At 41.6% G+C, this 24,543-nt stretch overlaps 4 protein-coding genes across 7 annotated transcripts; 3 read left to right on the top strand and 1 right to left on the bottom strand.

Moving 5' to 3' along the window:
- Positions 1 to 1,047: 1,047 nt before the first annotated feature.
- LOC115749933 (nucleolar complex-associated protein 2) lies at positions 1,048 to 8,616 on the bottom strand. 4 transcript variants are annotated; one of them, XM_030687003.2, is made up of 15 exons: positions 8,539 to 8,616; positions 8,306 to 8,451; positions 7,801 to 7,861; positions 7,469 to 7,574; positions 7,330 to 7,381; positions 7,143 to 7,237; positions 6,739 to 6,807; positions 5,302 to 5,829; positions 4,687 to 4,989; positions 4,205 to 4,528; positions 3,846 to 4,052; positions 3,301 to 3,390; positions 3,122 to 3,219; positions 1,575 to 1,595; positions 1,414 to 1,534 (listed from the first exon to the last, which is right to left on the bottom strand). In XM_030687003.2, the coding sequence occupies exons 2-14, from the start codon at positions 8,412 to 8,414 to the stop codon at positions 1,592 to 1,594; spliced, it is 2,046 nt and encodes a 681-aa protein (XP_030542863.1). In that variant the 5' UTR covers positions 8,415 to 8,451; positions 8,539 to 8,616; the 3' UTR covers positions 1,414 to 1,534; positions 1,575 to 1,591. The 4 variants fall into 4 exon arrangements, with proteins under 4 accessions (XP_048134880.1, XP_030542854.1, XP_030542863.1 ...); XM_048278923.1 differs by having other exon boundaries at positions 1,048 to 1,575; positions 8,565 to 8,614; XM_030686994.2 differs by having other exon boundaries at positions 1,048 to 1,575; positions 8,530 to 8,612.
- A 411-nt stretch (positions 8,617 to 9,027) lies between these two features.
- Positions 9,028 to 11,946, top strand: LOC115749958 (elongation factor 1-alpha). Its single transcript, XM_030687018.2, has 3 exons — positions 9,028 to 9,123; positions 10,270 to 10,741; positions 10,832 to 11,946. Exons 2-3 carry the CDS (start codon positions 10,280 to 10,282, stop codon positions 11,711 to 11,713), a joined length of 1,344 nt encoding a protein of 447 aa, XP_030542878.1. The 5' UTR covers positions 9,028 to 9,123; positions 10,270 to 10,279; the 3' UTR covers positions 11,714 to 11,946.
- Positions 11,947 to 14,223: 2,277 nt separating this feature from the next.
- LOC115750022 (mitochondrial import inner membrane translocase subunit TIM14-1-like) lies at positions 14,224 to 16,429 on the top strand. Its single transcript, XM_030687152.2, has 3 exons — positions 14,224 to 14,313; positions 15,342 to 15,514; positions 15,819 to 16,429. Exons 1-3 carry the CDS (start codon positions 14,311 to 14,313, stop codon positions 15,973 to 15,975), a joined length of 333 nt encoding a protein of 110 aa, XP_030543012.1. The 5' UTR covers positions 14,224 to 14,310; the 3' UTR covers positions 15,976 to 16,429.
- A 1,628-nt stretch (positions 16,430 to 18,057) lies between these two features.
- Positions 18,058 to 24,172, top strand: LOC115749927 (calcium-dependent mitochondrial ATP-magnesium/phosphate carrier protein 1). The gene is made up of 7 exons (XM_030686973.2): positions 18,058 to 19,751; positions 19,900 to 20,317; positions 20,710 to 20,854; positions 21,402 to 21,517; positions 21,610 to 21,688; positions 22,066 to 22,299; positions 23,557 to 24,172. The coding sequence occupies exons 1-7, from the start codon at positions 18,581 to 18,583 to the stop codon at positions 23,908 to 23,910; spliced, it is 2,517 nt and encodes an 838-aa protein (XP_030542833.2). The 5' UTR covers positions 18,058 to 18,580; the 3' UTR covers positions 23,911 to 24,172.
- Positions 24,173 to 24,543: the final 371 nt, after the last annotated feature.

Genomic DNA, 24,543 nt, shown 5'->3' with positions numbered 1-24,543 from the left:
GAGAAAAAACAAATATGTGCTGATGGTTCGGATACACCGAGAAATCATTTTCCGCTCTCTTCTATCCGAGACATCCAACATTTGTTTGCTTCGAATGATCGCGATCGATCCTCAATTGATGGGAATCATGCGAGAGAAATTTGAAGATAGAGCCTAAATTTGTCTTCGGAGGAGAAAAATACATACGCTGACCAAGAACGACTTGCTGCGGTATCAATTGTGCTCGCAGAACATGTTTAGACATCACTGACTCGTCAAAATTCAGACGTGCGAAGTTATCCGGTGACTTGAATTATAACAAGCAAATAGGGTCTGGACATTTTGGACCACGTGATGTCCAGAGAAACAATTCAACAGATCTACGTCTTGTGTCTAGCCGGAAACCTCAAAACAGGGTTACTTGGGCAAATTCTCTGCAAGTACTTCAATGACTACTCCCAGCCAAGGATTCATAATCACAAGTTCTTAAACATTCAGCAAGAATCGAATCGAACCGAACTATTAGGATGTAAACTTCAATTGAACCGAATCTCGCCCAGAATTGAACCAAAAATCCAGTTCGATTCAATTTTCGATTTTTATTTTTATTTTTCCTTTTCTTTTTAGGGGAGGCCGGAGGTGTGGCCAGCCCCAGGCGAGGTCTGGCGACCCCCACCCAAGCCGATGAGGGCGTCGCGGCCCTTGATGCCAGATCTGGATTTTCGGTTTGTTGAGGGCATGACGCCGGATCTAGCGTCGGCGAGGGCATCGTGGCCCTCACCCAAGAGCCAGTGGCGGTCGCCAGCCCTCAGCAAAAAAAAGCAAGAAAGAAAGAAAAAGTATAAGTAAAAAATAAAAAAAAAGAACAGTTATTTTGGAGATTTTCAGTGCAATTTGATTAACCGAACCGAAATAACCAAACTGAAAAAAAAAGAAAAAGAATGGTTACTTTCAATTACCCGAACCAAAAACCGAACCGAACTGAAATGCATGAAATTGTCGGTTCAGTTCAATTTGGTTCAGTTTTCTAGTTCGGTTTTAACACCCCTACATTATGTGCATGTGCGATGATCAAGAGACATAACAATATGTTCTCCAAGAAATGAACAATCCCAACATCACTCCAGCATATTGACAAATAGATATGCAATTCTCGACACAAATATCACTTCCGCAAAGTATTTTACAATCTCCTAACCTCACTTTTCTTTTAACCATATGTCAAAATTTTACAATTCAGGAGCAACTGCAGTGGCAGACAGAAACTTTGATTAGAAATGGCAACCAAACTCAGGAGGGAGGGGGAGCATATAAATACTTTACATTAAACTTCATTAATTAGAATACAAATACTCAACAAAAACATACCGAGCACGGAGCACCAAGTGCCAGGCAGACGGCAGCCACTGCTAGTCCTCCTAGATCAATCATTGAGATAAAGTAGCACTCTTCAAAGTTTTTCTCTTCTTTCTTCTCTTCTTTCTTCTCTTCTCCATATTTTTTCTTACACCATTTTCTTGGCCATTGAGTCTTGCAACCTCCATATGGGTGACAAGCCGTCCCTTCTTCCTAGTTGATTTTTTATGCTCTTCCAAACTGCACGTACATAAATTCACCTATTACAGTTTAAAAAATGGGAATATAGGCATAAGAGGACAAAGCTTCTGTCAGATGTATCCAGTATGATGATTGAACAGATTAAGGTCGAAGAGAACACTTCAGAAGCTAGATAAAAGAGAGGACAGTGAATAAATGAAAGCACGTAGTAGGGCCCCAAATGCAAAAACCACAACATGCATTATGCTGCGTTCTTTTGATGGCACTAAAACCTCATCCCTGCTACGAAAAATACATGCTCATGCTATAAGAAACTCACTAGCACACATCAGGATTCGCAGCGATGATAATAATTAACTACATAAACAGATATGTAGATGGAACTTATTCACTTCAACTAATTTAGCAAACCAAGGGATACTGCCACCCGGTTGTCCCAGTACTTTTGCCCGTCCAATGACCGATTTTGCCAACATTGGTGACATGGAAATTTTGTGACCCAAAAAATTCTGAAAATGAACCTGCAAAATCCACGTCCAGATCCATTACAACCAAAATTCCACAATAATTAGGTCCCCAGCTATTTAGCAGTTGCGAGATTGGGTTTAGGTCCAAGGTTTCTAATTTCCCCATTCTTCACGCTAAATCCGAATCTTCTAAAGCTTTCCCCAGAAGCCATTCACAAATTTGTCGTTGCTCCTCACACAGGTATTTAGCCGTTCCCCCATGGAACATTTTAAAAAGCGTAGGGACGAAAAATTTTGATTTTCAGGTTAAATTACATGGATGACCAGACCAATACACCAAAAAATTAACGCTTCTTTTGGGGTGTCGGGGAAGGGGTTTTTTCAAAGAAGACAAATCCAATGGAAACAAAAGTAACTGTCCTACAGCAGATATCATTTTTCTTTTCTAGACATGAGGAGCGAAACAAAGCAATCAAAGGTCTTGAATCTAGTAAGGTGGACCACCAATAGGCCAGTGTTAAAACTCTTTGATAGTAACGTACTAATCTAGAATAACTCCACATGTATAATAACCAAACTCTAGGAAATGCTTTTAGAATCTCAAATAAATTTTTGCTTTTATCACTTGACTGATCCCAAGTTCACAATTTGTAGCTATTTCACCTCTCTAACTTTGCCAAAACCAATTTTTAGTTGCTGTACTTTTTTGCCCAATCAGCATCCATGATGAAATGCGAAAGTATTCCATGTAGTCTCAATCTACATAAGGCTACTTGAAATTACCGCTGAACCTGAGAGCAGGACGACCATGGATCTCCAATGTGAATACAACTGATACAAGTGATGTAAATAATTGGGAAGACAATCCAATATCTACTCATCTATTCAGGAGCATATTTGCCAAGCCAAGGAAAAATTATATGTTTAACTAGATAAAAGCTCTACTTGCAATACCCGGCAAATCCCAAGTCTAATCCACAATCTCACCTGAATTTAAATAGAAAACATACTTTTCCTTTTTAATAGAATAAAGTATGATAATGTTAGTACTTTGTTCATTCCATAAGGGGGGGAAAAGCTATAAAGAGAGAGAGAAAAATAGTCGGAGGAAAAAGTACCTAAACTTTTCACTGGTAAACAAGTTCTGTGAGACCGACTTTTGTATGATGCTTTCATAGTACTGTTTGAAAGAAGCATTTCCGCTGCTCTTCTCACACTGCAGTAAACTTGGCAGACTAAGTCACTAGGGAAATGCCTTCACTTAGAGACCACAAGTTTTAGTTTCAGGGAAGCAAACCTGAAGAAATGATTCAACAGACTGCTGATCTTTGGGTGAAAAAGCCACCTCATCTCTTTTCTTTCGCACAAAATCAACGTTCAGCTCCACCTGCAGGCCAATGCAGCAGGTGGCTTTATGCATTCATATATAGAAACAAGACTGATTTTGACCCTAATTTGGCCTTTTTATGGCACTACACTTGATTAATAGCAGCCAATAGAAAAGAACTTCAGTATCACCATAACCCCTTAAATCATTTGGACAACTACAATCACATGTCGGCTGCTCATAATTTGTCAGGGAGTTGTATCAGATGGGATCCGGAGAAGCCAACATCTGAACTGAGAGAGCTTGACAAAAACTCATACATGTAGCCAACATTATTCACACATTTTATAAAAATATACTCCTAGTAATAATAATTGGAATCCTAAATCAGATCTTGGCATTTGACTTAAAAAAATGATTCTAAAGTGCCATAGCTTCCAACTGAAATGAAAATTAAAACAAGTATATTTGTCTTCTACAGGAAAAGACATGCAGCATTGTCTTCTCACTTTTACCTGATCAATTAAACGTTTTACCAGACGCCGGAAAACCTCATTTGTTGTTGTCTCATAGAACTTCCTCAGACGGATGAGCGGTACGGTAGCCAGCTCAGGAAAGGATATGTGATAGCTCCAATGATCAAAGTGTGTGCAGAGCAACTCAATGGCCGAAGAAACACACTGTTCTTGGAAGTTTTGAGATTTTAACCAATGCTTTGGCAACTGCAGAGAAAAGAAGATAATGAATTGGTTACCGCTTCTTTATGCGCTCCAAAGATTCAGCATATACTGTGCACAACTATTTGCCATCTTGAGCCACAGAAACATATAATAAAGAACTACTACCACAAAACACAAATCTTTAATTTCCTTACTCTGACAGAAGTCGAAAAGTTGAAGTCCTTTCCAGGCTTTCCGCCCACCTTGCCAACCTTGTATTCCAAAATGTCCGTGGCAAATGATCCAACAGGAATGAAAATCCCACAACAACAAGAGAGATGATTCAACCACTGAATGCACTTAATTCTCAAGGGTAAATATCTTGGTCCAAGAAAAAGATGAGCCACCCCATTTACAATCTGTATGATCGTATAAAGCAGTGGCTGGAGGTCATAATCATGAATGTTTGATGATACAAATTCAACCCAGAGATCAATGCAATTAGCAAACTGCCAACTGCATATTTTCTTGACTGCTTCCTGCATATGGACATGAAAAATCAATCCTAGCATGAGAACACATCCTGATAAACATTCAGAAATTCCTAAGAATGTATCCAACATGAAGAACAGGATAAAGCACGAACTACACATCTAAAGCAACTATTAGTGAAGGACAAAGCATACTCCTTATGTACCTTGTTCTTTGTCTGTAGTGCCGACTGCAGTATTTTAGCAAGTTGCTGTAGAGAGACCAATGCTTTACTAGATGATTTCTGTAGGTCCATGGAGCATAATTCAACAATGCTATTCCTGAGGAATTTTATATGATTAAACATTCCTGGCTCCAGAAATTTGCAATGGCCTATGAAGGCTTTGTATGTTCTAATCAGACAGATGTCAAACCAATCATTCCCATACAGAAAAGCCACATCACGGACTACAAGAAAGGCATGTGACGACAGAGTCTCGTCGCCGGTTGCCCACAAGTGAATAGATATCTAAAAAAAAATACCAAAACATAAGAACTGAGAAGTACATAATGGGGCAAAATACAGCTCAAACAAATAGTACGCAACTGTAAGTACAAAAATTGCTCAGATAATATTAAGAAGCATGAAACTGAAAGTACAGTACGCCCGAGCGATAAAGAAAAGCAAAAGGCCCCTTGCTAGAAGAACAAGAAAAGATAATGAGATTAAGAGCAATCTCACATTAATAGCTGACTAACGGTCTTTATGCCATATGAAGTAGTTCCTTACATCAAGATCAGTGACACAATATAATGCACTTGACTATGCGAAAGAATGTACCTTGATCAGTCGATGCAGCAGAGAAGGAAAACCAGCAAAACATATAATCGAAGCCCTAAGTTGTGTTAAGGAGAAAACCAATATCTTAGAGTCTGTAACTTGATTCAGAAGGAACAGGGTGCTCCTCAGATATGATTTCATCAGAGGCTTCGTAGTTTTCCATTTTGATGTGTTCTTCATATCCAAAATAGTCTCCTTCTTGCAATTAGAGCATGATATCCCAAGTAAGTTCCGAAACATTTTGTCAGCTTCACAGAGCATGAAGGCCAATATAGTGGAATAAACTTCCTTATTCTGAATCTTGTAGACTGCGGTACCATCAGGAAACCCACTTGATTCACTTCCATAGTGACATGCAGCACGGTAACAATTTAAGAGGCTAGTCAAAGCAGACACATTCTGCAGCTCTGTAGCTTCTTGACACAAAACGTTGATGGTAGATGCAGTTATCAGTTTGAGCTTACTCGAGTTTAAGCTTTCTCCAACTGTTTGAGTGTCATTACCACTTGCCTCTTCATCATCAGAAAACTGTTCCAAAACACTAGAAAGCCATCAACAGAATGCTGCCGAGCAAGAACCATTTCCAAGACGGTAAAGAGAGGGAATGGTCTCCAATATAATTCAAGCAATGTTGAGAACTTCAAATATCAGTTTGCACATGTACCAGTAGAACACAGCATGCACAATTTCATAAAAACTATGAACTATAGAGGAGTTTTAGCTTTGCCTTCCGAAAGAGTTAATTTCTTGTTATTAGAGATAATTTCTTGTCATTAGAGAGAAGAGGAAACCTTAGAAAGATGATTAATAAATCAAGCATAGTGTATATATGTATTTCTTTTTAAGTAGAATGGGGAAGGAAAAGATGGAAATCAAACATGAGACCTCTTAGCTCTTAGAAAAGGTGGACCACCACAAGGTCAAGTTGTTTCTCTTAATTAAAATGATTACAGTTGAAACATGGACAGACATCATTTTTGTGGAAGAAAAACTCTGTAGCAGTCCTTATGATAAAAGAAAACAAAATAAAAATACCATTTCCCCTCATATTATGTCTAAATTGATTTACCCTAACGCATAGACTTGCCACAACCATCGAACTCCTAGATGCTGGAAAGAACATATCCATTTAGTTACTACATGTCAGCAAATAAATCATATCCCTAGACTCTCAGCTTAACTTCATATGGCGATTATTCAGCTGCAGCCATCCTAAAACAAAAATCCTTTGGCCGTAAGAAACTTAATAGTGATTGGATATCACATCGGCTCAGAATAGTCAATTAAACTCGATGTATTCTCAGCCATCTGAGCAAATTCTGAACGTATTCTGATAAGCCACCAATTCCGAATACAGATGTATGATAAGGAAAAACTAAACCATCATTACCAGCAAACACGTCTTGAATAACTCAGTAGAGTAACAAGGAAACTTACCATTTCTTCATCACTCAGTTGGTGGACACGCTCATCATTGTTCTCCAAAAATTTACAGAACCCTGGATCCTGAAGACAAATCAATTTACGATATTAAATTAGTTAAAAGAACATAATGGCACGTTCGCCAGATGGAAAAAGAATTCGAATAGAGGCATCTTAGAAAGGAAAAGGATGAAAGGGACCAAGTTTGAACTCAGGCACTTTAATGTCAAGGTGCCAGAATTTATGCCAACAATGGTTTTCAATCTACACCACACTAGAAGCAAACGAGAATCCTGAGATACATGGTTTTTATTCCTTTACATCATCAGGAACTACCTCCCAATCATATGAATCTGGCCCATTTAAAATATTATTAACAAAACAAACAAGAACAATGGCACAAAATCAATATACTTTACCTTTTCTTTTAACTTGTCCAACTTCTTTTTCTTTTCCACAAGCTCTGAATCAATGTCCTTGTTCTGCACAGATAAAGCAGTGACATCGCCATCTTCTGCATGTACATCATTGTGTACAAACAAAAGAGCAACGGTGAATATCTGAATTTCGATTAACTATTAAAGACCAAACAACAAGGTCGTTCACCTCCTAGGTAAGTCTTGTCATCCATATCAGCCTCGAAGGCATTTGTTGAAACCTAGCATAATATCATAAGAAAAATAAAAACAATTAAAAATTATCGAACTGGCAATATGAAAGAATTATAAGGGGACATGTTCAACACCTCAAGATAGCCATCGCTGTCGGAGTCATCTTCACCCAAATCGCTGCAGTCTCCACCTAATAATGCATCCAGTGAAATGTCCCCAATGTCTTGAACCTCCGGCTTCCTAAGAGCATATGCATAGGAAGCAGAACAAATTAATGGCAAATGCTTTACAAGTGCTTCGACTGTGAATCAAGAGAGCGATTTTTATGATTTTACATAGCAAAATGAGATCCATAAAACCAAGTCAACAATCTAACCTTCACCATATCACCTAAAGAAGGATGTAAGATATGCAAAACTTCCTGCGGCTCGACAATTGAGAAAGAAGCACCAATTTACTTTCTTACCTTTCACTCGAGAGATCTAATTTGTCACCCTCATGGTCTTCAACCGCATCCTGCTGCTTCCCTAAGGAAAAAAAAAATTCCGGTTAATGTGAGAGGCCACTCACAATTTCGTGAATCAGAAAGCAATTCCAAAAGGAAGAGGAGATAAGCTCTATCTCCTTAGCAAATACAAAAGACAAGCATCGAAACTGTAATTATCGTAGAGTCAGTCATTCCAGCAGAGGATCCGGTCGCAATAGAGAACGAACTACGCATTCAAGAGATTTGCGTCGCACTGAAAGCAATCCATGGGGTTCAGGTCGCATAACGCAAGGATACAACTGCCACTAGTTTCCCGACTTCCATTCTATACTGGAGAAATGCCATTAGAGTCATCAATTTCTATGCTTAGGAAGCCATACCGAACTAAACCTAGTCAAAATTCTCTGCTCAGGTGCATTTCGAATGCTGAGAATACTTGAAATAGTTCAAAAAAGAGAGAAGGAAGAGGGAGCTGAGTTCTTACTCTTAGAAGCTTTCTTCTTGAACATGGAGTTTGTCTTCCTCTTATGTCTGAGTACCGACTGCAGATTCTTCTTCGCAAACTTCCTCGCCTTCTTCCCCAACTTCGCCATCTTCTTGATGCTCTTTTTACCTCAGCGCCCGACGATTCTGGCCAATGCACAACAAACCCCGCATGAACAATCAACAGCATGAAGCGAGGGGAAAACTAAAGGAACACAAACACACGTTTCTCACAAACTCAAATCTCCTTGCAAACGCACAGCGATTCTCTTCTTCTTCTCCTTCTGCTAGAAGTTTTTTTTTTTTTGGCGGGCCTGTTTAGTTAGAGATGAATTATCGGGGGCCCATGTTGCAATTTCGGTACATTTGAGGGACCTTGGCGCGATTTTACCTTTTTATTAGTGCTGCCGCCACCACTGGGAAAGGCAATCTCATGACCTGGGCTCAGTCGGAGTCTGAAACTCTTTCTTTATCGCTCCACCCTCAGATCGGACTATGGACGGCTTAGATTAACTCTCTTCAAAACCCTAGGGCTTTTGCGTGCGGAGGTCGCTGCGTGAAAATCCGGATACTTCCAGGACATAACCGTCATAAGGAAATCGAATATGAACGCACTCGTACGGATATGGCGACGTGGCATGATCTGGACCCTCAGTCGGTCGGTGCGCTGTTGGATCCAACGCTGGCGAGAAACCCTAATTTCAGCTGAGGCTATATAGCTCTCGCGCTCAGCTCACGAGAGCTGACCGTCTTCAATTGCTCCTAGTCACTCTGTCTCTCTGCCCTTCTCCTTCTTGAGCTTCGTCGTTCGCGGTTTAGGTAAAGCTTCCATATCTCTAAGCTCTTTTTGGTTATGAGCTAGCATTTTTCGTGAGTCTTGATTCATCTATCCGGTCATTTGACGTGAGATTGGATTGTTCTGTGTGTTAGATCTCGTCGTGGTCTTCATCATTTCTGGTATTATTCGTTGTTTTTGCAGCTGAGGAGCTTGTGAAATTGAGATGTGCTGACTGTAATTGCTTCTATCGTTCTTCTGTCCTGTTTTGTTTACTCAGATCGTCAGTTGAATCGTAGTCGGTTGATCTGTTGATAGTTCTGCGAATGGATCTAGCTATTTAGATCTGAAATCCCGTATCGTGTGTTTGTGCATGCCCTGGCATGCGTTGGATCTGTATATCTTGATTATTTTAGATCTATCTCAAAACCATTTGCGAGTTTGTCTCTGATCTCTCTGCAATCTGAAGCAGGATGTGTGAATCGTTTTGAGCGATTTTGAATACTGCCGACATCTTTCTCACGTGGACTGTTTTAATGGAGATGTGGGGCCTATATGCTTTTCTTGAATTAAACTGATCTGGAGAGTGATGTAGGAGCTTTTGAATTTGTTAATACTATTTTGTTTGTGAACTGCGGATTTGAATTTTTAATCTATTTTGGATATACAAAATATTGTAATGGTGAATTGTTTGACTAGCATATTTACGGTTTGCTTTAAAACATGCCCCTATAGCTCAGCGGTAGAGCGTCAGCTTGTAAACTGAAGGTCTGTAGTTCGATCCTGCATGGGGGCAATATCTTTATAAGTTTTATCAAAACCACATTTGCTTTGTGAAACTCTATCAACCAGCAGATGTAATTGTTGTTTTTATTTTAGCTTTTATGATTCGTCTCTTATTCTTGGTTGCTTGGTTGGTGAATGATTTTATTTCTTTTCATGTTTGACTCTGTTCTCACTGAAAATCTCCAACATGCTTTTGTCCGCAGTGTAGTGGCCCTAGTGGGTAGAGATGTCTGACATGGTTTCCAGATTTTTTGCAACTTTGTGAATGTGCTCATCCCTCTTGATGCTTTGCCTGAATTTTATTGTATTTTGGACTCTTAGATTTGATGATTTTGTCGTGGCTGGAGTTTTATGGCTGTCTAATTGCATAATTTGTATTTTCATATTTGTCATCCGTCTCCTAGGTATCTCATAATGGGTAAGGAGAAGGTTCACATCAACATTGTGGTCATTGGCCATGTCGACTCTGGGAAATCGACCACAACTGGTCACTTGATCTACAAGCTTGGGGGTATTGACAAGCGTGTCATTGAGAGGTTCGAGAAGGAGGCAGCTGAGATGAACAAGAGGTCATTCAAGTATGCTTGGGTCCTTGACAAGCTCAAGGCGGAGCGTGAGCGTGGTATCACTATCGATATTGCCCTGTGGAAGTTCGAGACCACCAAGTATTACTGCACAGTCATTGATGCTCCTGGACATCGTGACTTTATCAAGAACATGATTACTGGAACTTCCCAGGCTGACTGTGCTGTCCTCATCATTGACTCCACCACTGGAGGTTTTGAAGCTGGTATCTCCAAGGATGGCCAGACCCGTGAGCATGCTCTTCTTGCCTTCACTCTTGGTGTGAAGCAGATGATTTGCTGCTGCAACAAGGTACATTTTAGTTATATGTTCTGTATCTAATCACACTGCTTTTCGGCATTTGTGTAGATATACTTACGTGATAAAATTGCCTTTGGGTAGATGGATGCCACCACACCCAAGTACTCCAAGGCCCGTTATGATGAAATCGTGAAGGAAGTCTCTTCATACTTGAAGAAGGTTGGCTACAACCCTGAGAAGATTCCTTTTGTCCCCATCTCCGGATTTGAGGGTGACAACATGATTGAGAGGTCCACCAACCTTGACTGGTACAAGGGTCCCACCCTCCTTGATGCTCTTGACCAGATCAATGAGCCAAAGAGGCCTTCGGACAAGCCTCTCCGTCTCCCACTTCAGGATGTGTACAAGATCGGTGGTATTGGAACTGTCCCTGTCGGTCGGGTTGAGACTGGTGTTGTGAAGCCTGGTATGGTTGTCACTTTTGGGCCCACTGGATTGACCACTGAAGTTAAGTCTGTGGAAATGCACCATGAGGCTCTCCTGGAGGCCCTTCCAGGTGACAATGTTGGGTTCAACGTCAAGAATGTCGCTGTGAAGGATCTCAAGCGTGGTTATGTTGCTTCCAACTCCAAGGATGATCCTGCCAAGGAGGCCGCTAACTTCACTTCCCAGGTCATCATCATGAACCACCCTGGGCAGATTGGCAATGGCTATGCCCCCGTCCTCGATTGTCACACCTCCCACATTGCTGTGAAGTTCGCCGAGTTGGTGACTAAGATTGACAGACGGTCTGGCAAGGAGCTTGAGAAGGAGCCCAAGTTCTTGAAGAATGGTGATGCTGGGATGGTGAAGATGATCCCGACCAAGCCTATGGTTGTTGAGACTTTCTCGGAGTACCCTCCTCTTGGGCGTTTTGCTGTCAGGGACATGCGTCAGACCGTGGCCGTTGGTGTCATTAAGAGTGTGGAGAAGAAGGACCCGACGGGCGCCAAGGTCACAAAGTCCGCTGCTAAGAAGAAGTGAGGCTGCTGTTGATTGCAGGATTTGGGGGCTTTTATCATTTTAAGTGTCTCATACATGTCTTCATTTGGAAGCCCTCGGTTTTTAGGTTTTGCCGAGATGTTTGGTTATTTGTTTTGATGTCATTTAGTCTTTAGTAACTCTGAGGGGGACATTTTAGTTTGCCTTAAAATTTTGCTTTTGCTAGACTCGTATGGATTCTGTTGGCGTTTATGTTTTTCCTTTTGCTTAGTGCACTGTCTTGTCAAATGATTCGGAGTTCATTCTATCTCACTCCGATTATTTTGCATTATGCTCAATGCTCTTGGCGTGTGCTTGGTCACAAAAAGAATTGCGTTGGCCGTGCTTAATATCTCTGACTGACATGTGATTTTCATGGTAACCGTCCTTGGTTCGTGTGATTGGATAGATGGCCAAGACCGAGGCGGGTTTTGGTCGAACTGCCGGCAGCGAAGGAATTTGCGTTGGTTAGCGTTTCGTGTCGTGACTGATATGAGACGATTACTGACAAACTTCTGGCTGACTGCTGAGGAGTTGAAATGCCGTCGAGCAATTTGCCATCGAGCGTGGAGTTGCTTGACGCAACTTACGAATTGGAGATGATGTGCCTAATCTGTTCTTCAGCAACGCAGGATGAACTCTGGGCGAATTTGGCGATAAATGAGTTATCATCGCTGCGATGCGGTGAAATTTGGGTGACGCGTGGCGACTCCCTTGTCTCCTCATAAAACCAGAGATAAATGACTCCGTGATTTAACCACAAATGCAAAAGGGAAATAAAACATAAAAGTAATCGTTACTGTTGCGCCCCTCGAACTGAAAATTAGTGGTTCCTAGGAACCGGACAAGCGCTCTTGATTTCCGCCCAAAACGGGCTGGTCGCTCGCCCCTACCATGAAGCAATCGCACGTTCAGAAGCTCCGAGGAACCGGGCAATTGTGAGATCTAAATCATTTCCGTTACCTCATTGGACTCTCCATTTTCCTTATATACATTTTGTCCAACTATTACTCTTTCAGTTTCATTTTCCCAATGTTTGACGCGGAGAAAAAATTGAGCCGCTGAAGTACTTCTAGTTCAATGGAAGGTGTGTGCTTAAAGCTAAATAGAATCCACAAAAATTGGGCTAAGCATCTATGTCATACTCCTTTATAAAGCAATGTTTCAAACAAAGCACAACTTCTAGTATAAATGGACGGTAAATCTAATAGTTTGAGTAACACCATCGACAAAAGGACCACACCAAGTATGTAGCATTGAATTACTCGATCTTCAAATTTGATAGATGCAACGATTCCAAACTAATTTTACCAAGCACTTTTCACGTTTCTTCTCTTTGGTAGCTCGTTTCAACTAAGATAAAATTTAATTATCATTTCGGTCAGCTAGATTTAATGAGACTATTCACTATTTAATGAAAGAGGTGATTTTGATTCACCGCTACGATAAAAAAATGCAACCACAGAGAATGACCAAAGCTGGAAGGCCAATTGCTGCCATTATCACCACCCACTAATTACCTGTCTAGCTTATCAACTCTCATTTTCTAAACCTATCACGAAGCTTATCATGCAAATCAGGGCACGCATGACAACAATTCAATTTCTCTATTTTTCTTTTTCTTTTTTTTTTGTTTCGGATAAACATATTTGGAATAGAAATTCGCCTGGTAACGCAATTTTGTTGTCCTATTCTCGAGACAAACTCTTGGCCCAGAAATATGTTTGGAATAGGGAAAAAAAAGTAGAAATTATACGTTTTATTTCTAGAACAAAACAGAAATAGAAATTTTTTTTTATTACTCACTCCCTCTCTCTCGCATCTCTTCCGATGGTTGCTTGTCGCCTCTCTCGTGCCCTTGCCGCCGACAGTAGTTCACCAGTCACCTTTCACTAGCTGCCGGTCTTGAGTCCCGGCTCCCATTCGCTGTTCGCCATCTATCGTCCGTCGGTCGCCGGCCAAGGCCCAATGGTCGGCAACCGTAGAAATTTTATACCGTTATCAAACAAAATTGTATTCCGGAAACATAAATTTTGTATCGTTATCAAACGCGTGTTTTTGCTTAGAAACTCCTCCATGGCATATAAAATAAAAAGATATCTTTCTTGCGAGAAATAGAGCCTGTAAAGAGAATAGTTACCATTGGTGCTCTTTTCTTCCATGAATCAGTTCTCTAAAATGAAAAAGTTTTCTCCAAAGCAATCTTGTTCTCTGATTGCGGGCTCGGCCTAAAAGGGCCCGGACCCAACTAACTTGAATCCATCCTGGCATTTTGTTGGGCTCAGTGAATCCAATCCCAATATGTTCGGGCTGGAACTGGATTTCAAAAGCCCACCCAACCGGCGGGCCCTGCTCGGTTTACTGTTGCTTGCTTCGCTACAGTGTTGGAGAAGACAGGATCTGCTACTCCCAGCAACCTTACTATTGCGTGACGTGTTGAGACGTGATTGGCGGAGACAGATATTCCTCGCTCTAGGTACCAAACTGAGACTGACTCTCTTTCTCCTCTCTCTCTCTCTCTCTCTCTCTCTCTCTCTTCCTCGCACTCACAAAGACGACCGAAGAAGCTGTCGAATGATACCCCGGAATTCCTCACCACAATGGTAAGACATTTCGCTAATTATCAACGTGAAGTTCTCTTTTTTTCTCTTCAATTATTTTCTTTGTTTCAATCGTTCATTCGCTTTTGCTGCTAATGGAGTGTAGACGAGCTCAATATACGAAGTGCGAAATCATAGGAAGATTTTTGGGGAGGGTCTTGATTTTTGCTGAGATGAATTCGATTTTCGCCGAAATAGAGCTGTTTCGAAGCCGCGTGCTGGTGGACGATGCGTGGGCTGAATTTCAACAAGCCTTGATTGTGAACCCTCCTGTTGTGAGATTATTGGGAGTCCCTCAAAATCTTGCCTTTCGATTTGTGCAGTATGTTGAATTGAACATTGGCCTAGTGAAATTCATATTTGATGTGTTTCTGCCGGCATTGGATGGTTCTGTTGGCTCATTAACCGATCGTTCTGAGGTGATTCAGCTTCTCACACCTGAAATTAGAGCTGAAATGGATAGTTTCGGCGGGTTCGTATCTTCTATAGCAGATTCACTAATTGCAGGTGATGGTGAGGCAGAAGCTGGATGTTCTCCTTCTTTTGTTGAAGATTTTGTATGCCTGCTTCGGAAAACGGATTACTCGTTGTCCTCCATTTGATATCAATTCTTGTAAAGGTTGAAATGAGAAGTTGTCACAACTTGCGAGTTCTCTTTCCAAAAAGTCTGTCTGGGTTAAGTGGGCTGCCGATATGTCTAGCATTTTAAAGTAGAATGAAAGCGCGTCATGCATTTACATCGATACGTCTAAATTCATAGTCGGTAAATGTCACTACTTATGAGTGCAACTCTGTGCTTGACCCCTCCTTATTTTGTCCAGTGACTAGTCCTTGCAACAGGTCAATGACAGACAGTGCTCTTATCTAGTGTTTGCTGAATGATTCTCATGCTTTATATTCTTTCCATAACGGTGATAAAAAGAGTATCCTTGGTTTGAATTAAGTTGATTTCCCTTTGGAGCACTTAGTTCTTCTGTTTTTGTTTTGACTCAATGACTTGGTCATTTCTTTTTACTGTGCTACGCATTCAGGCTACACCGTTACTGGCTGGCCTAGCAGTGGCTGCTGCCGCTCTTGCTGGTAGGTGTGGTATCCAGGCTTGGCAGTCGTTCAAGGCGAGGCCGCCTAGACCGCGTAGATTTTACGAAGGCGGTTTCCAACCCAAGATGACTAGAAGGGAAGCTGCCCTTATTCTCGGTATAAGGTAGAGAATCAGTTTCTTGCTCTTCTCGATCCGTTAGATTGGAAAAAAAGGCAGCTTTCTATACGATGGAGGTAATGGAAGTAAATGACACCAAGCTTCATGCGAAAGACCATTGGATGGACGTCACTGTTACATGCACATTAAGCGCCTTCGACTGATTTTGCTTGACAGGCGACCATAGTTTTGTTTTTCATTTGTTTATTGTCTCAGTCTCACGGTACTATTTAACTGCATATGATGCTTAACAATTGACTTAAGATGAGTTGGGAATAAACAGTTCGTTCCTAATAATATGGTTTGACAGGGAGAGCGCAACTCCAGATAAAGTCAAGGAAGCGCACAGAAAAGTAATGGTTGCGAATCACCCGGATGCTGGTGGCAGTCACTATCTCGCTTCTAAGATCAATGAAGCCAAGGATGTCATGCTGGGGAAGACGAAGGGCAGTGGATCTGCATTTTGACGCCGCGTATTTTGTTTTGCTCCTGGTCTAAGGGGAGGTTTGCTTTGTGCAAATGATCGCTTCCTTGGTTAATATTCGGACTGATTAGTTGCATCTCTCTAAATCATCTTTTGAAAAAGCTAACAAGTCGAAGCACTGCATGCATCGAACGGGTAGCTGGGTCGGACGAAATCTCTGGAGAAAACGGCATCACCACAGAACATCAGCCTCTGACTACTTGCCGAGGCTCATGAGGTCGTCGTGACTCAGGACTTTTGTCTTTCAGTAAATTATTCTGAGGTGAGGACTTGCGCATTTGGTGAACCCGTGATTCTTGTTTTTTGGGTAGCATAGCATTATCTGAATTCGTGATTTGTCAACCGCAAGTGGCCCGGAGGTGTCCGGGACAATAATGCAGATGAAACGAGACATTACATATACATCGGCCAAGATGAAGTTGGGCCCTTTTCGAAAAGTGAATTGTCCTTTTCTTCCTGGGCTCGTTTGCGGAGCTCGGGCTCCGACCTCGGCATCGTTCCGCTGCATCAGGCCATGTTAAGCCATGGGATGAGCTTATGTCATCGTCTCGGAGGTGATTGTTAACTCTGTTTTAAGTAACGAAACTCTTTTAAGTATCGAAAGAAGTTTAAAGCATGATCAGCGAGAATGATTCGGCGACGATGAAGGCAAAAATGAGAGCGGGAAAAAAATTGGAGGGTGGCCTAGGGGATGCATGCAAGAGATAAAATGCCACGTCTGGACGTTTCCGGGCGTTTGACACGTATTGACGCTCGGAGCGCCACGTGTTCATTTCCAATCCCTCGGTCCTAAGCCACTAGCTAGTCGTTTTTCGCTTGCTTCTATACAATGTGTGTGTGGTCTTGTGCGTTGGCCATTGTTGCCTCGGTTTCGTCAGCCTGTCCCTTAGTTATTTTTTCTAGAATTTCGTCGAAATCATTTAAGCTTTGACCCGCTGATCTGAAAAGGGTAAAGAAGAAGAGGAGGAGGAGGAGGAGGAGCCGGCCCACGAAGCACTTAGTGGAAGCACAAAGCAAATTATTAACAGTTTAGGAAGAGTTTGACATTAGTACGACAACCTAATCCTCGGGTCAAGTCAATGCGACAAATGGTATCAGCAGCAGTGCGGAATTGATTTTCTCGTACGATGGATTTGACCTCTATGAGTGATTTTCTTGGTGGAATGGAGTTAGGTGATTTTCATGTTCGTGAACATAATTGTTTGCCCTTGGTGTGCCCTAAGTTTCTAGGATCGTGTGTTTTATTCAATTGTATTGTTCGACATTGCTAAGTAAAGCAATTGACTAGATCGGAAATGTGTCGATCTAATCCGACCCAAATCTCTTGTTTTCATATCTTGGCAACTGGCTTATCACTCCTTTTCTTGCCTTTTTTTTTTTTTTTTTCTCCCGAATGGATATCCGATTTCTTTCCGCTAAATCATCGTCCCACGATACAATCAAATTCAACTGCCGGTAGAATTCGAATGAACCCATGAAATGAAGATCTTACCCTATCGACAATTTAACCCTTTCCAATTTCTCAATTGAACGTCTCAATGCATGCTTCTTCCAACACGTATTCATTCTTCAAATCAAATCGGTAGCTATCTCCACTGATTTTTCTCTGTTTATCTTTAATCATGCGCTAATCAACAAAACATAAGACATTTCGAAAGGCGCCGGCCGGGCATTGAGTTTCGCGATCGGGACCTCTAATAATTTAATTGCTAGTCAATAGGATCATTTAATCTTATGCATTTAATACACGCAATAACCTCAATTACATCCGAATCAAATCTGGATAGACATTAAGATTCCAATTGATTAAGTCCCAACTAACCCCTCCTCCTCCACAAAAAAAAAAAAAAAAAGTTGTACTCCCACAATGCCCACGTCAGCTTTTTATCCACTCCTCAATCGTTATCCACACCCAATAAACATTTAATAAAAAGATATCTCCGTTCTCCATTTTTCGCATTTATTCCCATTTTTTGTTTTTTTTTGCAATTGTCGATAAATTTAGCATCTTCTCAATTTTTATTTTTATTTTCTTTATCGATCTCTATTAATTGAAGGCCTCTTCTTCGTCTCTCTCCTGCTGCTGCCACAGGGAGGAACCCGTCGTCTTGGTCGAAGTGGCATTTCTCGGCGTTGCCCTCCCCTGTCCTCTCTATCTCGCAAAACGCCACTGGCCGCAGACCCTGCGTTATCCACTGCCGATCACATTCCCCGGAGCTCTCGAGTCTCGAACCGCCAATCTCCATCTTCTTCTCCCAGAGAAGAGAGATTGTTAGCGACGTCCGCACATCCTCATCCGAGTCTCGACTGTGGCTCCCCGATTCCATTGAGATGAACGCACGCCGTAACTGCGCGATTTCAGTCTCTCCGCAGTTAGGGTTTCTCTTTTCGTGGGGACGGTTTAGTTACGCGCCGTTTAATCGATTGTCGAAGGTCGCGGTCGCAATCTAGTGAATTCGAGGCTTCGATTCTTGTGAAACTTCCTACTTTAAGATTCGAGGCTTCGGCTCTCGCCTGGATTACGCTTGTTCTTTTCATTTGTGAGTTGGTGCGCGAGAATTTCTATGGTAATTTCTGGCCTTTGAGTAATGGTGTCGGCGAATGATCCGATTGAATCGTTTTTCAATACGATTCAAGCATTTAAAGGTGCTCTGTCGCCTTTGGAATCTGGCTTCAGGAGGGCTGCCAAGGACATTGAGTCCTGCTGGCCCAGTTCCAATTCGAAGAGGAAAGGTACTAACAGTATTGAATTCATTGCTCAATTCGATGGTTGTGAGAGGAACGGTCCGTTTCAGATCGGTGTGCTGAAAAAGAAGGGTGCTCAGGGTGTGGTTAGTGATGAGAAGAAGAAGGGCTTCTCCATCAAAGGCCCCATAAAGAACATAGTCGGAGTGTTTGCCCAAAATCTGGGGAACCGGGATGGGTTAGATGGCAAGAAGATGGGCAAGGAGAGGGATGTGGATAAAGAGAGAGATGGTAATGAGTCGTGTGCAAATTGCTTGCAGTTTGCGGTGCATTTCTCTTTGTTGGCGAATAGCTTCGTTCAGGCATTTCCTAGTCCGTTCAAAGGGAGCAAGAAACGGTTGCAGAAACAGATGGATGAAGAGAAGGGGGGTCGTGATGTAAAGTGTAAGGTCTCATTGTCGGAGTTGAGAGGGAGGGAGTTGAAGCGGCGGCACGTTAAAGCAACCGAGAAAGATGTTGGGGTCGATAAGGAAGACAAGCACGTGCCACTTGAATCGTTTGAGTGCTTTTTGGGATTTATTCTTGATCAGTTGGCACAGAATCTTCATATAGTCGATCAAGTGGTTCAGCAAGAGTTTGAGGATGATGGTCCAAAAGCGACCTCTGCAGTAGATCCTCCGGTACAATTTAGTCACCTGAGGGCTGTCGCTAGTATTTGGGAAGGTCGAAAAGCAGATGTAAATGATTTTTTTGGAAACTTGAGGTTCGCGAGAGTGGGAGGTGTTCCTCCAAGTATTGTCGGGGTTACTTCTTCGGTCAAAGAAGAAACTGGCGATGCAGTTGCAAATGGGGGTAGAGAGGAATCAAACAGCGCTACTTCAGCGCAGAAGTTGGCTGGTGGCATACTGAGCATTCCATTATCAAATGTGGAGCGTTTGAAATCTACTTTATCTACTGTTTCTCTGACAGAGCTTATTGAACTTGTACCCCAAATTGGTCGACCTTCTAAAGAGTATCCAGACAAAAAGAAGCTATTCTCTGTCCAGGACTTCTTTAAATATACGGAATCGGAAGGTATGCTAATACGCTTGAGCATATTTACTATGAGAATCTGGTGTAGATCCTTCTGCTTGATTCCTGCTTGGAATCAATGCTTCCCTTTTTCCTGGTTTGTTTTGTTATCTGAAAGATATTTTCCTCCTTCTTATACGTGCACTTTCAGGGAGAAGGTTCTTTGAGGAGCTGGATAGAGATGGTGATGGCCAGGTGACATTGGATGACCTAGAGATTGCTATGAGAAAGCGGAAATTGCCCCAGAGATATGCTCGTGAATTCATGCACCGTACGAGGAGCCACTTGTTCTCGAAGTCATTTGGTTGGAAGCAGTTTTTATCATTAATGGAACAGAGGGAGCCGACAATCCTTCGAGCTTATACTTCTCTCTGTTTGAGCAAGTCTGGGACACTCCAGAAGAGTGAAATTTTGGAATCACTAAAACATGCAGGACTTCCAGCAAATGCAGACAATGCTGATGCTATGATGCGATTTCTTGATGCTGACAAACAAGGATCCATAGCATATGGACATTTTAGGAACTTCATGCTTTTACTTCCATCCGATCGACTGCAAGATGATCCCAGGTGAGATTCTGTCCAGTCAAGCGATCATTTTGCAATACACTCACATTTCACATTTTAAGATGGCCAAAGCCGGCAGTAAAATTTCTAGTTCTTTGAGATTTTAGCTGATAGAGGATCTGTGTCAGTTTGAATCTACTGGCTTTGAGTTTTCATTGATTTATTCATCCATGTTATTTCCTCTTTGATATGATGTCTTGCTCTACTTGAGAAATAATATGAAGGGCAACTCAATCTATTGTTGCTGGTTTGGGGATGGGAATTATGGAAGTAATAAAGTGGTTATGAAGAATGTGAATTCAATGTAGAGCAGAAACTTCTGCTGCTGTTGCAGTTAATTTTACGCAAATTTTTTGGGATAGTGCTTGATATGGTCACTGTCAATGGTTGTGCAGAAATGTCTGGTTTGAAGCTGCTACTGTTGTTCCTGTTGCACCCCCCATGGAAATACCAGCTGGAAGCGTTCTTAAATCTGCATTGGCAGGAGGACTATCCTGTGCACTGTCCACCTCTTTGATGCACCCAGTCGATACAGTAAAGGTAAAAACTGTTTACATATGCTGAGATTACTAAACTGTGTTATACACAGATATTTTGGAATTGAATTTCATCAAGGATCTAAACTATTTTCCCCTTACTTGATGCAAATTTCTATTTCGCCCTTGAGAAGGAGTTAAATCCTTGAGTTAAACTTCGCTACGCATTTGAAATTGCTTATTGAGCTTAAATACAGAGCTAAGCTAAATTCAAAACTACATAGGCAGATACTCATGCTGTTTTTGGGGGGATGATAAATATTGCTTAGTTCTAGCAGAGGCATTCAAGCACTATGTTGTTTATGTTACCTTGCCAGAATGAGCCAGCCTAATCATATTTCACTTTGGGGCTTGCAGTGTGGATTATAATTACCTTTAAGTATTGTATAGGTGCTCTTTCTGTGAGTGCATACAGTTTTGTCTTTTCCAGCCTCACACGTTGAGGTAGCCATCATATGCTATGTAGTACGCTTACACGCGCTGGTGTACACAGTAGTGGACGTTGTGCATCTTGTAAAGGTCCTATCATGATAGTTTCTTGGTTTTATCAGACACGAGTGCAGGCTTCGACACTCTCTTTTCCAGATATCATTGCAAAGCTCCCACAAATTGGAGTGCGCGGAGTATACAGGGGTTCTATTCCTGCCATTCTTGGACAGTTTTCAAGGTCCTGGATGTTTAGTCATTTACTTTTGTCCTTGTTTGCAATATGCTTACTTTTTTTAACTGGTGGTTGACTCATTTTCTTTTTCGTTGCAGCCATGGCCTTAGAACGGGAATATTCGAAGCCAGCAAGCTCCTATTGATAAATGTGGCGCCAAATCTCCCTGATATCCAAGTAAGTTTCACCATTTCCACATTCATTTTATTTGTTTTCACGGGCTCTGTTAGTAACAGTATGCATAATCAATGAGATTAAAAGAAAACTACAATAGCTCTCAGGTTTTGAGATTTTCTATTAGCAAGTACTCTATTGCTTTCAGTATTTAGTAGTTTTTTTTCTTACCCTTTAATTCGTGACGATGCTCTGTTTGTCTTTGTATGAGCATGCTTATGGATGTGTTTGCATGCATATGCCTGTGGGGGATGTGTTTGTCCCATTGTGGTTGCGTCAGCTTCAACAATTTCCAGATAAGATGTATGGATTGTGCCTTTGAAAGGAGAGGCACTTTTTGATTAGTTCTAGAGTTAATACGAAGCTATAATAATTGTCAGGTTCAATCTCTAGCATCATTTTGTAGCACTTTTCTTGGGACAGCAGTGCGGATTCCTTGTGAGGTCCTAAAGCAGAGGTTGCAAGCCGGAATTTTCGATAATGTCGGGGAGGCTATTGTTGGTACCTGGCAGCAAGATGGTCCTAAAGGCTTTTTCCGGGGTACTGGTGCTACCCTTTGTCGGGAGATCCCTTTCTATGTTGCTGGCATGGGACTTTATGCCGAGTCAAAAAAGGTAAGGTTCCTTCGTATCTCTATGTCAATGCCAGTGGCTCAAGTTCTGCTAAGGATTTTGCATTGTCTGGGTGGAAATGCCTAAAATTTTGAATATTCCCTCGTCTCACCAGAATTTTAGATGTTTTTCCATTTTCCCCCGAACTTTCATCTTCCCACCACCTCCTGTGCCAAATAAAGCTAAGGTTTTGGACAGGTCTGAGTATGTTAAGAAATTTACGAATTTACATTCCTTAAGTAGTACTCCATTGTTGTTTAGAGAATGATATGAAATATAACCCATGATGATCATTGTTACGTGCTATGCACCTTGTTATTTGGCTATTCGTTTGCATGTGTATTTTAAAAAAAAAATGAACGTATCGAGGTATGCCGTAGATAATTTGTTAATTCCTGATATGTATCGTGAGCTGTGGTTGGTCAAAATACCACTTTTCAATGATGCACCGATTGGATGGATGGTTATACTTCTGTTGTTGGCGGGTGAATAGTAGACGTAGAATAACACAAGTAGGCATGCCGCCATGATTCAGTTTGTGAGGGGGTACCATCATGTAATTTTATGCATGCCTATGTAATAGAGCATCACTGGTTGCTACCTGCTGAAAAGTTGGCATTGCATAATGTGTGCAAATTGGACAATATGACAGGAGATCTATCTGCTCGATGTCACACGTACTGCTGTGACTGGATATACACCTGAAATATTTGTCTGTTTCGAGATGGAAAACGTCAATTTTCTCATTTGTTACTCCTGTATATTGGATTTAAAGCTGTAGTTGAGAGGTATTTAAAGGACGTGCCTTATTACCATGAATGCAGAATGGGATGGCACTAGTTATCCATTATCTGGGAGAATGGGAATAGTCTTTCGCAATTGTTTCAAGAATGCTTGGCGTTTGTGGCTAATCGAGAACGAAACCTCTAATGCATGTTTTAACTTAGTGATGGTTGAACTGTGAAACTTAGAAAGTACCTCTTTCCATTTACATGATAAATGTTACTGCCAAGTGATATCTGAGTATCTGATGAACGAAAATCATACTCTTAATTTTTGTCTTGCGCTGTTTTATAATTGATCGAGGTCCACTAACTTTCTTTACAGTTTGAATTTTTTAACTGTTCCCTGTGTTTCATGTAGTTCCTCTCCTATGTTCAAATGCTGGCTCCGTACTGTTTATCACTACTTTTTGTGGTTGGAGACAGTGTTGAAGTCTGATCAACAGATTCACTCTTTCTTTCTGTATGCTTTCATCAGCTTGTCCAGCATCTCGTGGGTCGGGAGTTGGAGCCTTGGGAAACAATTGTTGTTGGAGCTCTATCAGGCGGGCTAGCTGCTGTTACTACCACACCCTTTGATGTCATAAAAACAAGAATGATGACTGCTCCACAGGGTCGACCTGTATCGATGACAATGGTAGCTTTCTCAATACTACGTCGTGAGGGCCCTTTAGGCTTATTTAAAGGGGCAGTGCCCAGATTCTTTTGGATAGCTCCACTAGGAGCCATGAACTTTGCAGGCTATGAGCTTGCAAGGAAGGCCATGGACAAAAATGAGGAGGTAGCTGCTGCCAACCCTTTGTCTCAGAAGAAGCTAACCAATTCCGGGTGAGGTTTTCGACTGAAGATTTGACCACATATTCCAATCATATAGCATGTTAATGCTGCCGGGAAATTTTGAGTTTTCTTCTCCACACTTTTTAACAGTTTTTATCTGTCGACATCTCTGGATACAATTTTGTCAGTAACTGTGATTTAGTTCTCTGCGCTTGGTGACAGTGCAACTGTTCTGCTTTAAGTTTTGTAATGTCCTCAAAATTCTCTCTTTTGTACAATTTGTGCAGTTATTTCGATCAAGTTCGATTTACTTAGTCTTTGCACTTTCCTTCCTACATATACTGCGATCTCTGTTCTCCCCCTGTTGTGCAGGATGCCCTTCCCTTTACGGATGCCCTCCTTCAGTTCTGTACTTGATCCCATGGTATCTCAGACTCACAGGAAGCTATTTTCTGCTACGAGAGATGAGTATTCTGCGATGGAAACACTGATTTTACACGTAGTTGTGATCTTAAGCTGGAGTTTTCTCTACGGGGATCTCTGTCTACTCACCTTCACCTTCTGAGGACAGAAGATTTTGCTCATCATTTAACGGTCAAACCAATTACCAACGCAGATTAATACATGGATGTAGGTCACGCCTAACTCGTCTAGAGGCTCAGATAAAGCCTGCCTTCGTAATTTCAGT

This window comes from Rhodamnia argentea, chromosome 5 (genome assembly GCF_020921035.1).
Source record: "Rhodamnia argentea isolate NSW1041297 chromosome 5, ASM2092103v1, whole genome shotgun sequence".
NCBI classification, from domain to species: Eukaryota; Viridiplantae; Streptophyta; class Magnoliopsida; order Myrtales; family Myrtaceae; genus Rhodamnia; species Rhodamnia argentea.
Note: the sequence above shows the minus strand (reverse complement) of the source record. Positions and strands in the feature narration are given on the sequence as shown.

Excerpts from the sequence above, each read along its gene's own strand:
- LOC115749933 (XM_048278923.1), bottom strand. The coding sequence starts at position 8,414 with ATGGCGAAGTTGGGGAAGAAGGCGAGGAAGTTTGCGAAGAAGAATCTG. Across the intron at positions 7,238-7,329 it reads TGACAAGACTTACCTAGGAG|AAGATGGCGATGTCACTGCT; the intron begins GTGAACGACCTT and ends ATGTACATGCAG. Across the intron at positions 4,990-5,301 it reads TGCTGCATCGACTGATCAAG|ATATCTATTCACTTGTGGGC; the intron begins GTACATTCTTTC and ends ATTTTTTTTTAG.
- LOC115749958 (XM_030687018.2), top strand. The coding sequence starts at position 10,280 with ATGGGTAAGGAGAAGGTTCACATCAACATTGTGGTCATTGGCCATGTC. Across the intron at positions 10,742-10,831 it reads TGATTTGCTGCTGCAACAAG|ATGGATGCCACCACACCCAA; the intron begins GTACATTTTAGT and ends GCCTTTGGGTAG.
- LOC115750022 (XM_030687152.2), top strand. Across the intron at positions 15,515-15,818 it reads GCCCTTATTCTCGGTATAAG|GGAGAGCGCAACTCCAGATA; the intron begins GTAGAGAATCAG and ends ATGGTTTGACAG.
- LOC115749927 (XM_030686973.2), top strand. The coding sequence starts at position 18,581 with ATGGTGTCGGCGAATGATCCGATTGAATCGTTTTTCAATACGATTCAA. Across the intron at positions 19,752-19,899 it reads TAAATATACGGAATCGGAAG|GGAGAAGGTTCTTTGAGGAG; the intron begins GTATGCTAATAC and ends GTGCACTTTCAG. Across the intron at positions 21,518-21,609 it reads ATTCTTGGACAGTTTTCAAG|CCATGGCCTTAGAACGGGAA; the intron begins GTCCTGGATGTT and ends TTTTCGTTGCAG.